The sequence below is a fragment of the Danio rerio genome, chromosome 2 (genome assembly GCF_049306965.1).
Source record: "Danio rerio strain Tuebingen ecotype United States chromosome 2, GRCz12tu, whole genome shotgun sequence".
In the NCBI taxonomy this organism is placed as follows: Eukaryota; Metazoa; Chordata; class Actinopteri; order Cypriniformes; family Danionidae; genus Danio; species Danio rerio.
This window is the reverse complement of record NC_133177.1, coordinates 51,490,743-51,505,783: the sequence shown is the minus strand read 5'-3', so window position 1 is coordinate 51,505,783 and position 15,041 is coordinate 51,490,743. Positions and strand designations below refer to the sequence as shown.

The 15,041-nt window shown below is 36.5% G+C and overlaps 1 protein-coding gene across 7 annotated transcripts in view; it reads left to right on the top strand.

Annotated features, from left to right (window-relative positions):
- gigyf2 (GRB10 interacting GYF protein 2) overlaps positions 1–15,041 on the top strand; it is a 51,959-nt gene that overhangs the window by 23,789 nt on the left and 13,129 nt on the right. For 4 of the 7 annotated variants that reach the window (XR_012388179.1, XR_012388174.1, XM_017358654.4 and 1 more), the window contains 8 exon segments: positions 923–1,027; positions 1,198–1,337; positions 6,058–6,155; positions 6,239–6,379; positions 7,744–7,902; positions 10,672–10,917; positions 12,794–12,922; positions 14,721–14,999. Coding sequence is in view for 4 of the 7 variants with exons in the window: in XM_017358654.4 (XP_017214143.2) it covers positions 923–1,027; positions 1,198–1,337; positions 6,058–6,155; positions 6,239–6,379; positions 7,744–7,902; positions 10,672–10,917; positions 12,794–12,922; positions 14,721–14,999 (1,297 nt within the window). In the remaining 3 variants the exon portion in view is untranslated. 7 annotated transcript variants of the gene reach the window in all.

Genomic DNA, 15,041 nt, shown 5'->3' with positions numbered 1-15,041 from the left:
TGTAGTTATATTCAGCAAAGTGTCAAGTTTTTTATTTTTTTTTATATTTATCATATATTAACATTTACAAATCATCTTTTTTTGTGTTTTTTAGTTCATTTAATGTTTTGTCAGGATAAAATAGCTATTCAGTGTTTTCCCTACCATTAAAATAGGGGGTGCCCCGTCCTCCCAATGGCTTTCTCCGCCCTACTTGAAGTCAAGTTAATTTTATTTTATATATAGCGCCAGATCACAACTTTTAAAATAGCTGCATTTAATAGCTTATTCACACAAAGGCATGCAGGGCTCGAATTTGTGACCATTTTTATCACCTATGCACCTAAAATTTAATCTATGTGACCTCATAATATATTTGGGAGCACTTGTTTGACTACATATAATGGTTGTAGTGCGACCTGTTTTTAATTTTTATTTTTTTTGCTATAAACGTGCTGAATCACTCTTTCCTGCCACTATATTGGTTAATATAAGCTGTCAATCCCTCAAGGCTTTACGCTGTCAGATAACAGAGCTTTTGTAACCGCAGAAAATGTAAACGGCTGAAGTTTAAGGAAGATGCAATGAAAAGTAACGTTACACAGTTTTGCAAACCCACCCAAAGTTACAAATAATGGCACTGATGAGAGCGATCATTGTGAATGTTGATTCGCCAGCCGAGATCAACCGAGTGTTTTTGGAGAGTGGAGAATGACAAAGAACGATATTGCGCAGGCGGTCATCGTGAGAATCCATTTGTGATTATTCTTAGAACGGAGCATTCAAAAGAACAGGGTTTATATAAATACGGTTACATTTTGATCAATTTAATGTATCCATATGTATATTTTTAAGATTTTTTTGTCATACAAACAGTTTACACAACTTTAATTCAATAAATGATTTAATTGTTAACCACAAAACTCACTCTCTTTTCTTTTAGGCAACAATATGCTCTGCAGCAGAAAGTGTTAAACTCTGCTCCTCCTCCTCCTCCACCACCACAGCAGCAGCTCAATCTTCTTCTCCATCAGGCGCTGAAGATCAGGTGTGATAACACTGCTTTTGTTTCTGTCACACAATCACACAGTCATCTGCGTAAAGAAAGGACAGTGGCAAATTAGAATAACAATGCGTGGGCGGAGTGTTACATTGCACTGGTATTGTGGTTGATCATCTGTAACCTTATCTTACAGTTTGCTTGATTTGCTCTTGCAGAACTCCTGAGCCGCAGCAGAGCCTCTTACCTCCCGTCACACGCTCCATGTCGGTTCCAGACTCGGGTTCTGTTTGGGAAATGCAGAACCCGTCCACTCAGGCATCCTGTTCTCCAAACATGCAGCCCGCCGCTCCCAGCAGTACGTTAGTGCCTAGATCTGCCCTAAGGCGTAGTGATACACTAATCTTGATTTTGTTTGATGGATAATATCTGTTTCCACTTTTCTTTTTAAGCTAGAAACAAAACAATAATCTCTGAAATCATCAAAAGTCTAACATGAAAGGCTGATGAATGCACTATTTCAGAAAAGATGAGGACAGAAAAATGTTTAACATTTTACACAGAAATCACAGCGTACACATGGGAAAACTTGAGATATTCTACATTAACTTTATTAAATTTAACTAAATATTTAAGTTGGTTTTTTGTATGTCTGCAATTTTGTAGTGTTTTCAACCTTAATATCCTCGTGAACTAGATATTTATTTGATGATGGGCACAAAGGGACATTTATTTGCTTAATCACATGCTGAACTGTCTGCTGTGATTTTTAGGTTTATTTTTATTTTTTAAATATTCAATTTAATCTCAATCCAAACAAAGCTGCTATATATAATTAAGTCGCAAGTCGTATTCGCACAACATTCATTCATTAGTTTCTTTTGGCTTATTCTCTTTAGGGTGGACTCACACTATGCTATCTGAACCGTGCCCAGGCCGTTTCCTGGTATGTTTGAGAAGTGTGAGCGCTCTGAATCGGGCTCAGGCGGGGTTCAGTTGGCCGGGCCTGGCCCGGTTGCAAGAGGTGTGCCAGAGCGCGGTTCACTTGGGCTCTGGCACGGTACGCTTGTACTGTGAAACTGAAGACGAGACGTTATTTTTAAGCAACTGTTTCACATTAATTATTAATCATTCGTACTTTTCAATTAATGCTAACTGTCGTAGTTTATTAAATACGCAAACCCCTCGCTGCATGACAGCTGTAGCTGGAGCAAACCTCCTAATACCTGCAGCACGAGGACTTTTATGTGGCAGCAATGTCTGGTTCACCTGGACTGAAAGTTGAAGTATGAAAATTATGACCTTAAATCTTTTTTTAGGTGGGCATAGGTAATTTGTAATCTTGGAATTAATCTACATTAAAATGGCTCATTTGAATTTTGCCAAAGGCATTCAGAATTTTGATAACCTTAATTCAACTAAAGTCATAACTGAACTAAACAGAAATGGAATTAACATGTGGAGTATGCAGATATTATGGGGATTACTGAAGTAAACCGCGATCAAACTATTACGGTCATGTAGGACTTTTCGCCATATTTTCTGACAAGATGCACATGCTGCAGTCAGTAAAGGACCACGCATAGACACATATTGCGAAATGCAGTTTTTTCTTCGCATTTGGCATGCGTTATTAAATTCAATATCACTTTCACCAGTCCTTACTCTTTATTTGTGTCTAATACCCCAGTTTGTCATGAAGGCATGAATTAATTGTTCATGAGTGAAAGTGAAACTGCCGAACAGCAGTTGAAGTCACCCAAAATTACAGGAAACTCTTACGTAAAAGCACTTCACGTAAACACCTTAAATAACTAGAAAATAACAAAATAACAAATAGCAAATAACTAGATTCCAGATGTCCATGTAAGCGTAGTCAGTAGTGTCTTAGAGGTAAGTGAAAGATCCAGAGGGGCATAATGCTGATTTGATTCAGAAGGGCACTTTTTTGTCAGACGGCTCACTGGTTTGACTTTCATTCACCGTCATTCATTTAAAAAAGCACACGCTGCATTTTATTTGGATGTATGTGTAGAATAGACCCAGCTCTCAATCCAACTTTGAGAATAGATTAATGGTGAATTTTTTTTTTTTTTTTTTTTTTTAATCGCCCAGTAAGAGTCTCGTGTTACAATTGATAACGGCCTACCACTAAATCTTTCATTAAATTTAATACAGTTAATTTATTCCCATGCCCGTGTTGACATTTCTGTGAAAAATACATTAAAACGCACTTTCCTGCCCTCATACTTTCCCACAGATAATAATGCATTCACCAGCCTTTCATTTAGACTTCCTGATGATTTCAGAGATGGTGGCAGATATTCACTTGATTTTGTTTGTGTAGAATGCTTCAGCTCGTTACATCAGCAGTTTTTTAGTGGTTTTAAATGGAAAAAAGTTAAGTGCTCTTCCTGCAGCGCTCATGTTTTATCTCTGGCATGATTGCTCTCTACTCTCACTAACAGTAACGCAACAATCGTTTAGTTTTGGAAATGACTCATTGTCTGTTGGTATTAACCTGTTTCAAGTGTCTTAGCTAAATGGCACTTCAGCAGAGCACTTTGCAAGTGTGGCGTTTGTCAGACTTGTTGTTTTGCTTTTAAGTAGGACAGTGGCTTTTGTGATTGCATCTAGTTTTTTCATTCATTCACAATATTCATACCACTTGTTTTTTTTACCCAATAACTGAAAGTGATAGCCAAAATAATTACTCTCCATATAGACAATTTTGAGGGATGTAAACAAAAACAGTGGTCCCAATGTATTTCCGATCTTACATTTTTTAATTGTTATAGCTTCCAAGAGTCCAAAAAGAGCCATGTATTGATAAATAATTGTGATAGCTGTTTTATTGTTAAGTTATGATTGAATTGCCTCTTGTTACAGTTATGAAATAGTTTGATAAGCAGGAAATGTTTATGGACCAAAGACACGACCACATTGAAATTGTCTGTACTTTCACTCCAGTGTTTCCCAAACTTTGAGATCCAAAACTCGGTGGAAGACTAAACAATATTAATTTATTTTAGTTTAATATTTTCTTCAGTGTTTAAAATAGGAAAGTTGTACCTTTTGGGTGAACTATACCTTTAAAGCAACTACACGTTAGGTACGTGATCAGCATCTGATTGTGAAGCTTTAATGGCCTGTTTCCACTCAGTGGTACGGTACGGTATGGGTCAGTATGCTTTTATGGTCGTTTCCATTGTCAAAGGGTACCAAAAAGTGAACCGTAATAAGGACCAAATGTATGCTGTGTAGTTTTTCTTTAAATAGTAACATATCAGAGACTGTAAGGGGCTGTATGTGTTCATATATGTTGCATTTATTTATTTTATATAATTGCAGACATTACAGTAGGCTATTTTGCACACTCAATGATCTGCAGTTATGATCCAATCACGTTCGTGGAAAGGTTAGTAATGAACATTTATACACAAGTATTTGTGTATAAAGCATTTGATTTTTGAGAAATGTTTAACGTAGGATGTGAAACACCTGTACATCTTTACTTTGACATTTCCTCTAGCAAAAATGATATGTACTGAAAAGCTGTACCATTGGTACCCTTTGGCAGTGGAGACACAAGCCTGGTAAAGGTGATGGGCCATAAGGGCTGGATTAGGTGTACTACACATTGCATTTCACAATCTTGGTTTTTTATAAGTCTTTAAGAGTGTGAGTTTTTATTTTTAGATAAAACTCAAAATGAGTTGTTATAGAGAAAACTGATCATTTTATAATTTACTCAAGTTGCTTCCAAATTGTTTGAGATTCTCCTGTTGAACACAAGGGGCGGTTTACTAAAGAAAGTTGGAAGAAACAGCTATTAACTTCTATTGTATTTCTAGTTATCTTTTTTTTACATTCCTAAGAATATCTTGTTTGTTCAACAAGAAGGAAATTGTTAAATGTTTAGAACCAGTTGAGTAAATGGTGAATATATTTTAATTCTGGTGTGGATGGGACGATAGCAAAAAAAGCAAAAATAGTTAGTTATCTTTTTTCCAAGGTATATGCAAGGTTTCTTTTATTTATTTATTTAGGCTAAGGTATCTTCAGCAGCAAAGGACCATCCTACATCCCAGCATGCTATAGACCTGAACAGTGCAGTAATGTGAAGTTGTTTTGTTTTGTTTTTAGTTTTTTTACCCAGACATTTAAAAAGGACTTATTCTAGAGTAATAATAACAACACCATGATATTGTGATTAAATATAAACAAAGACATCGGGACAAGTAGATAATGAGTAAAGGATGACAAACTTGTATGTTTGGGTGAACTTTAAAGCGTTGAAGCACGTGATCAGCATCTGATTGTGGAGCTTTAAGTGCTGGATTAGATGTAATACACTGAAATTCACTATTCAACATATTGGTTTGTTTAATTTTTATAAGGTCTTTTATAAGTGTGAGTTTTTATTTTGAGATAAGATTCAAAATGAGTTGTTAAAGGGATAGTTCACCCAAAAATGATCATTTTGTCATAATTTACTCGCACTTAGATTGCTTCCTAACTGTTTGTGATTCTCCTGTTGAACACCGGAAGATTTACTGACTTTGTTATTAACTTCCATTGTATTTTTCTTCTTTTTTTGTTTACATTTCTCAGAATCTTGTTTTGTGCTGAACAAGAAAGAAATTCTTAAGGTTTAAAACTACTTGCGTGAGTAAATGGTGAAGAAATTTTAATTCTGCTGTGGATGGGACAATACTAAAAAAGCAAAAATAATTGGTTATATTTTCCTAAGGTATATTTAAGGTTTTTGTTTTGTTTAAGGGTTTCGACAAAGACTATTTATTTACATATTTAGACTAAAGGTATTTCCAGCAGACCATCCTAGATTCAAGCGTGCTGTGGAACTGAACAGTGCAGTATTGTTCAATGGGGGAAAAGCGTTTTTTATTCAGACATTTATAAAGAACTTATCCTAGAGTAGTAATCACAATACCCTAATTTATAAAAAATCCAATGTTCTTATTCTCTCGAATCTTATAGCAGTTCATGCCTAGGATGGACTATTCCTTTAAATGGTGAAGTAAATTGAGAAGTTTGACTGTTTTTGTTTGTTTTAGCTTGGGAAGGGAGTAGCGTATGGGATCTGCCACTAGACAATATGCCTCAAGCGTCTTCCATTGAACAGCTGCAGCTGGAGAAAGCCAAAGCTTTGAAGGTAAGAAAGATATGACACTAGTACATGAATGCATTTCATTTTGTATGTTTTTTTTTCTTAGTCTTGTCTGTTTTGCTCCAAAGCTGGAGATGGAGAGACGGGAGGCAGAGCTTCGGGCCAAAAGGGAAGAAGAGGAGAGGAAGCGTTTGGAAGAGGCTCTGCGTGCGAGACAAGAGGAAGAGAGGAAGCGTTTAGAGGAAGAAGAGCTGGCACGACGCAAGCAGGTCAGGAGACAACAAAAATATGTTGTCGACATCAGGCACAAAAAACCCAAAAACATGTAAAAATCAGGCTGGAAAAAAAGCAGTGAATGAAAGGATTTTTTCTATTATTAGGAATTTATTTTATTTAAGCACACAAGGCACTTTTCATTCCTGGAACACTGTGCTTTGTGTTTACATAAATGATAATTGTTAAATCGGCCTTAAGTATTGACTGCTTTGTTCGGTCATGTAAAAAAAAGTGTTTATTGTTTTGTAGTAGGGATGTCTAAAACTACACAGAAAATTGTTGCATCATTGAAATGGCAATGTGCACATTGAATTCTGCAATAGTCCCATCCATCGCAGGATGTTTAATTCCTAGTAGTGATCAAGCACCATGTTTCGAAAATAATTAAATTTCTGTTTTTTTATATTAGAATATGCAAGTAGTACACAAAATGGGATCACATACAAAGAAAACAAAACCAACAACAAAAACATGAAAAAACAATGTTTGTGTGTGCGTGTATATAAAGGTAACTAGGTGGATGATCAGAGTACACACATGAGGGCAAAAAAAAAAAAAAAAAATTATATATATATATATATATATATATATATATATATATATATATATATATATATATATATATATATATATATTTTTTTTTTTTTCCTCATGTGTGTACTCTGATATAAATATATACATAAACAACATGGATAACTCATTAAATGTAGCAAATAGCACAGATATAAATAAAAAAGATTAAGAAAAGATATCAGGGTTTAATTTGCAGAGACCCGCTCAGCTGTCAGTAGAGGTGGTGGTTTGGTGGTGTTTGACAAGGTGCGTTCGACGTGTCTGAAGAGTGAGGAGAGATGCGGTGGGGAGGGGTGAAAAGGGTGCGCGACGTAGCCTATTTGAGGACCGGGAGGGAGATGCGAGATTACCGGGAGATTATTACTCGTTTGCGGGCATCCGGGAGACTGGCGAAACTTCCCGCCATACTCATAATTCTCTCTTCATATCTTCGATCTCGGAGCGATTGATTTTGCGCGGATCCTAGAGCAATTGCTGGTTTCACATATGCCAAACGAACCGCGCTAACTGGGCAAACAAGACCCAAACAAAAGTGTAGATGCGAAAGCACCCTAAGCCAAAGGAGAATGAATGATATTACTTAGAGCATTACTGGTCAACATAGTCAATGAAAGGGTGGCATATTTAAAGAACTGTTTAATCCGAGTTATTTTAATGTTATCCATTGAGTGTAGCTTTTACGCACTGTTTCAAATTGGTGTTAATGATAGAAACTCTGCTGCCAGCTCAAAGTATTGTTGCATATTTCCGCTTTGCTTAGTGGCGTTATTGGTGTTTTCTGTAGGAGGAGGCTCTGAAGAGACAGCGGGAGCAGGAGGAGGCGCAGCGGAGGAAAAAGGAGGAGGAGGAACGGTTAGCTCAGGAGGAGGCTCTCCGGCGACTGGAGGAGCGGAGGAGAGAAGAAGAGGAGAGGAGACAAAGGGAAGAATTCCTCCGCAAACAGGTAAGACCAAGCTTATGCATTCAATCGTTTTGCATTAAATAGTTTTAAAATCTGGTTTGGCTTTTGTCACATTCAAGGCTTGGGTGAATAGTTGTTGCCAATACCAAGTTTACGAGAAAAAGGTTATGGTAACACTTTACAATACTGATCCATTTACTAAGTTGAACAAGCAATGAACAATACACTTGCTACAGTATTTATTCATGTTTATTAACATTAGTTAATGAAAAAAGTTTTTCCTCACTAGTTCTTGTTAAAGGTTCACAAAACCCTGGAGTACTTTTTTACTCATCCTGCCCTTTGCTCTCAGAGCTTCACGCCCTTTATCATGCATCTTTTGAAAAAATTCTGAGGTAGACTCGAACCGAAAGTGGGCCTTTTAAATTGGTACATTAACTAAACCATGTGTTTTAGGGTGCTTTCACACCTGCCTTATTTAGTTTGGTTGAATCGCACTAGAGTTCATTTTCCCTCTTGGTGCGGTTCGTTTGAGTCGGTATGAATGCAGCAATCATACACTAATGTGCACCAAAAGCCGACCAAAAAAGCGTAACGAGACCTGCTTGAAGAGATGGTCTTGGTACGGTTTCAAACGAACGCTGGAGAGGGAAAAACATTACCTGATGGATCATTGGTAATATTTTCGCAAGATGAGCATGTCGCAGTTTAGCTAAATGAATTCACGCCTCCTCCTGAACTGATGTGTGATTCATTAAAACATTGTTTTCTAGCTGCGGCTGCACTTCCTTCTCGAAATATATAGTTTGTCTAAAGCAGGGATACAATCAGTCTGCCCAGTCGTCCCTCTATAGTAAAAAGCAACATTTTGTGTTAGCTGGTTTGTTTACTTGCGCGAGTTCATTGGCATTTTCCTGCACGTGAATTCTGACCAATCGATAAGCAGTTTAGGAACTTTGTTCAACAACATCTGGCCAATGAGAGATGAGGACTTTGTCAGATGAGTACATTTGGGTTCTTTTTAACTAGTTGAGACCAAAGCCAGCAGTGTGGTGTGAAAACGAACCAAAGATGGCAGAAAATGCAACAATGTATGATTTATTTCCCTTGGTCCAGACCAAATGAAGCAAATTGCAGATGTGAAAGCACCCTTACTACTTATTTTTAATAATGCCTTAAGAAATGTTAATAAACAACAAATTAATAACTTGATTGGTTTGGGACTTGTGGAGTTGTGCATCGATGGATTTGCTCTTCAGTGTCACTTTCAGCAGTGAAAATTAAACCACACTGAACTGAACTAAGCTTTGACAATCTACATGGTAAAAGCGCTATATAAACAAAGATTAATTCATTTGAATTTAAAATCATTTACTAGGTTTATTCATGTTAGTAAACATATTAACTAATGAAATCTTAATGTAAAACGTGACTATGATAATTTAGTGATCCCTTAATTTAATTAAGTTGTTGAAAACGGTAAGAAAATGAGTTATGCCTTCTTTAGTTACCATGTCAGTCTTTTAGCCTGCATTTACACTGCAGATCTTGATGGTCAATTCCGATTTTTTTGACTCTATCTGGAAAACCCTATTCAGTGTTTGTGCTGCAAAACTCCTCTTACTATAAAACACATTTTACTGGACTGTTCTGCTTTTACTGATTCCAGAAGACTTTTTTTATGAAATGAACTTTTAACGACATTTTCAACAAAGTGAAGCCAGAAAAGATTTTAGAATTTTTATCGTGTATTAACACAAAAAAATCTTATTTAATTTATGTTTTATTTTGTTTGTTGATTTTAAAATTTTATATTTATTGTTGGAAGATTCCTGCCATGAAAATATCTTTGGTTGCTGACATGGCATTAAATAAAAAATACATTACATTATATTACATTACATTGACTCTATCTGATTTTTTTTTTTGGTGACCTGTAAAAGTCATCTTTTAAAAGTGACTCTTATCCAACTGTCTGCATTTACACAGCACCACAAAGGCATAATGACCAGGGAAAAAAAGAGGGCGCTGACTAACAGCTGATAATTAAAGAGTGCTCTTTTCTCTATTCCTGTATGTACTCTGCTTGCAGGTTTTGACAAGCTGTTTTACTATAGTTTATGACAGGAAGGTTCTCATTTGTCCATCTTCTATTGATATATCGGCTTTTTTAAACCTTTAGGCATATTTAATGTAATGTCCATGGCGTGATTTATGTATGTGATGTATGCTCTAGTTTTATATTAGTTTATATTGGTTACATAGCGGACATTGCGTTCTCATTCTCGTTAACAAGCTTAAATACCAGTGCTATATGACAATATTAAAGCTGTTTAGGTCCTCGTGTGTGAGATTTCAGGTTTGGGACTCTGCTGAAGTCTGTTCTGAAATGAAAGTGTCAGACTTGACGTCATTCACTATGGTTTTTAATGACGCTCGACTCACATTGACAGGTAGAAATCCGATCTACCTGCTTACAAAGCAGACACGAGAACACAGATCTGATTCATATTAGATAAATTTCCACATATGAACAAGGTCTGAATATGATTTGAGTTAATCGGAATCCATGTGATTTGTTCCTGCTTACATGTACATGGGCCTTATCCGATCTGCGCCACATGGGAGAAAAAAATCAGAATTGAGTCACTCGAACAGTGCAGTGTAAATGCGGCCATAAAGTGTTTTATTTGAAAGCAAAACAATGGCTTTATTAATAATATTTTCATTATACTTTGTGTCATTAATAACCATAGTTTTTCATACAATTGGCAGCATTTAATTTTTTTAAATTAATGTTATTAAATTCAGCAGGAAGAGGAGCGGAGGAAGCAGGAAGAACTGGAAGCTCAGAGGCGGCGTGAGGAAGAGAAGAGGCTGGAGGAGGAGGCTGCAGCCGCTGCAGCAGCACTGCTCAGACAACAGCAGGAGGAGCAGAAGAAGAGAGAGCAGGAGGCGCAGAGACAGCAGGAGCTGCAGAGACAGAGACAGCAGCAACAGGAGGCACTCCGACGACTCCAGCAGCAGCAGCAACAACAGCAGCTCGCACAAATGAAGGTGAACATCCTGCACACCATATATTTACTTGCCATGTCATCTTGTAGCCTAATAATAATTATTTATTTTATTAGATTCCATCTTTAGATGGACTTTAGTACAAAATCTTTCTCGTTTCTTTATCGGTTTCTTGTTAAACTGTTTTCCATTAAGGAGAGTACATTATAAGTCTACCTTTTTAAATTACCAAAATGAGAGCTCTTTAATATTTGTTTTTTACTCTGCTTTATGACATGACTGGATTCAAGGCCTTGAAAGCACTTAAAAACAGGTGCTTAAAATGCTTGAATTAAATTTTAAATCAAATTAGATTTTAGTGTTATTTCAACAGATGTCATGCTGCTGTCAAAAACAGAATGAAAAAAAATAAAAATTCTTAATTCCGCAATCTTAAATTAAAATCTTGTACAAGAAATATGACAAATAATGAACATTAAAAAATATTTTAGATTTTTATTTAGTTTAGCAGTGTAACCAATACAGTATTTCAGCTTATAAAGGCATACATTATTTTACTGCCAATTATTAATTTTTTTAAACAATATAGAAAGTAACTAAGCACAAATTAAATTATAGCAATAACGATAAAATAATAATGTAAACAATATTAATAACAAAATATACACAATTCGGTGAAAGTCAAATATACACCTAATAGTCAAACTCTATATTAAATCAAATTAAACCTTTGATCTTATTTTGAAGAGGAGACTGTAACAGGAAGCTTATTATGGTTATTAAATTGGAAAATGCATATCTTGCAGATTCAAAATAATAATAATGCACATTTTATAAATATTTCAGAAACCACATTTGAATATTACCATTTTTGATGATAGCTTAGTTTTATGAACTACCGTTTAATGCATCTGTCTTTTATTTTTTATGTTTTATTAATTTTTTGGAAAATGACATTCAAAAATCATTACACTGACACTTAATGTAAATACTGAAAGTGAAATATACACTTAGGACTTCCATGGCACTGCATATGCTGGGATGTGAATTACAATAGGGCTTGATTTCAAATTAACAGTGCTTTAAGTCCTTGAATCGACTATTTATGAAAGAGTGGGAACCTTGTTGTGAGTATGATGTTGTGTTTTATAGTTTAATACATGTATGGTTTAATATGTTTATAATAGTTTTAAGTATTTTAATTATTCGCCTGAAATTATTAATCAAACTGTTATATCATGCTCGTTTTTCAGGGATTTTTATTTATATTGGTATAGGACAGTAGAGGTTTTACAGAAAGGAAAGTGTGTGGAGCAGAGGGGGAGGATAGACAAAGGACCTAGAGCCGAGAATTGAACTCTGGTCACCGTGAGCACCACGGTGCTATGTGCCGACACACTAACCACTAGGCCAGGGGTGTCCAAGCTCAGTCCTGAATAGTTTAGCTCCAATCCTAATCAAACATATCTGATCCAGCTAATCAAGCTCTTACTAGATATACTAGACACTAAAGGCAAGTGTGTTGAAGCAAGTTGGAGCTAAACTCAGCAGGACACCGGCCTCCAGGACTGAGTTTGGACACCCCGGCACTAAGCTATTGGCGCCGGCATAGTGCTAGTATTTTTTGCATAGTACTCAGAATATTATTTACATTTATATAAATGATTTTATTTAAATAAATGTGAGATTTTAGGTTTATAAATAAAATATGCAATAAATAAACTTTCTACTGCATATTAACAACTGCAATTTGATGATGATGATTATTGTTGTATAGTCATTGAATAACCAGCTTTACTTTTTTGCACTTTATCACAGACCTGATTATTTTACATAAGAGAACGTGAAGAATAGCTGGTACATTACCTAAATATGTGGACTGATTGTGTTTGATATTTTCCCCCCTGTATGTTCTCAGCTACCTTCATCCTCAAAGTGGGGTCAGCAGTCGACCACAGCAAACAGTCTCTCACAGTCTCAAAATGCTCTTTCGCTCGCTGAGATCCAGAAACTGGAGGAGGAGAGAGAACGACAGACTCGAGAAGAGGTATAAAAAACATTCCTCTTCATCAACTCAAGCAGATGTTTTTTTTTTGTTTTTTTGTTTTTTATTCATCTCAGGAAGATATTCAAGTTATTTATCATAGATCAAACTGAAAAATCATATTTAATCTTTTGATATGACATTTTAAGTTTTGGATAATCTCTTCTTGACATTTAAAGTTGTCGTCATATGTAATGTGTACATAATGCATCTTGCAATGAGTGTCAATAATCAAACAAATCATTGATTCAAGCTGAACAAACCAAACAAAAGCCACAAACCATGAAAAGTAATCACAACAACGAAAATGGAGTAGGCTTGTTACGATACTGGAATTCGATAGCAATCTGTACTGAAATTTCAAAAGCATCCATTTCCCACGAACATTTGAGCGCTGTTGAGTATGTACTTGAACATCGCTGATTTGCCATTGTGTTAACGGGCTCAACAGAAATGACTGATTGGCGATGAAGGTCATCAGTTCACAGAATTCACCACTGTTTACTGAGTGTAAAAACAGATACAGGGACACTGGAGCGTTATAAAGACACTTCGATCAGCTGGTTTGTCTATAAGCTGACCTAAGAGCGATCTGCTGATGAATCGCAGCTTTAAAATGCAGTGTCCCTGTATCTGTGGTTACATGCAGTAAACAGCAGTGAGTTCTGTGAACTGACGAACTTCACAGCCAATCAGTCATTTCTGTTGAGCATGTGAACACAATGGCAAATCAGCACTGTTTAAGAATGTGCTTAACAGCGCTCAAATGTTCGCAAGATATTGACGTTTTTAACATTTCAGTATCATTGGTATTGAATTTCAGCATTGTGACAACGTTAAAATGGAGCATCTTACTACTGTTATTATTGACACTTTTAATACAGTGTATGAATTACTGACAAACTTCGTATCATATAGTTTTCTGCTGGTTTCTAGGACCTGTTGTCCTTTTTGAAAACGAACAAGTTGAAATGAAGTTGCAAAAATGGCTCTTAAAGGAAGAAATAGAGCTCAAAATCCCACCTTCAGACTAGGGCTGGGCCGATAGATGATGCCATCGTCCATCGCCGATGGTCAATAGATAGCACGATGCTGAGCCGGCATCGCCGATCCTCTTTCCCGCCCCCGTCGCAAACCGGCTCGTGAAATTACACGCTTGGGCCCTGTTTACACTAATACGTCTTAGTGTTAAAATGGCATTTTAGAATGAAAATGATCCACATCCACACCGTGTTTTACCTAGCATTTCTGCACAGCTCTCTGTCCACTGAAAACGCACATCATGTGACCACACACATACAGCCGCACACTGTCATGCGCTCGTCTGAGCTCCAGAGAGCAGTAACACGTCGGACAGTTTATCAAGGATGTACCGCTGGATCGTGTCTCACTATAGTTGTTAAACATGATATTCAGACATCCCAAGTCTCCCGGAATTTCCGGGAGTCTCTATGCATTTGCAGGACTCATAATGCCTGATTCATGAAAATCATGCTGTTTTTTTAACTCCAAACATGTCCAAATTGTTTATCCCAGATACCGTATTGGACACACTAGACTCACTAGACCTATTTTTATGTTGTCAGACAAGAATTTTTATCTGGATAGACTTTGAATAAATTTCAAATGTGAATTTTATTTTTTTTTTAATCAAAAGTAAATCCTAAACTGGTTTAGATTTTTTTAATCTTGTTTAATGTGTTGTTTATTGTTATTGATGTATTTTAATGTTATAAATATTTTTTATATCTTTTCATAACACAGATCTAACTTTTCCTTTATCTGTTGATTGTTTCTGCAGCAGAGACGTCAGCAGCAGGAGCTCCAGCGGGTCCAGCAGCAGCAGCCTCAGACCAAGCTCCCTGGCTGGGGCAGTGTGGCTAAGCAGCCCATGGCCACTAAATCCCTGTTGGAGATCCAGAGAGAGGAAGCACAGCAGATGAAGCAGCGGAAAGATCAGCAGCAGCAGCAACAACAACAACAACAGCAGCAGCAGCAGCAACAACAACCACCACCTCCACAGCCTCAGCCTCAGCAACATTCAACCATCACCCAGCAAAATCGCACACAGAACCGGGCGGTGAGTGACTTACACATCCTCTGATCAAGCCTGCATCGATGT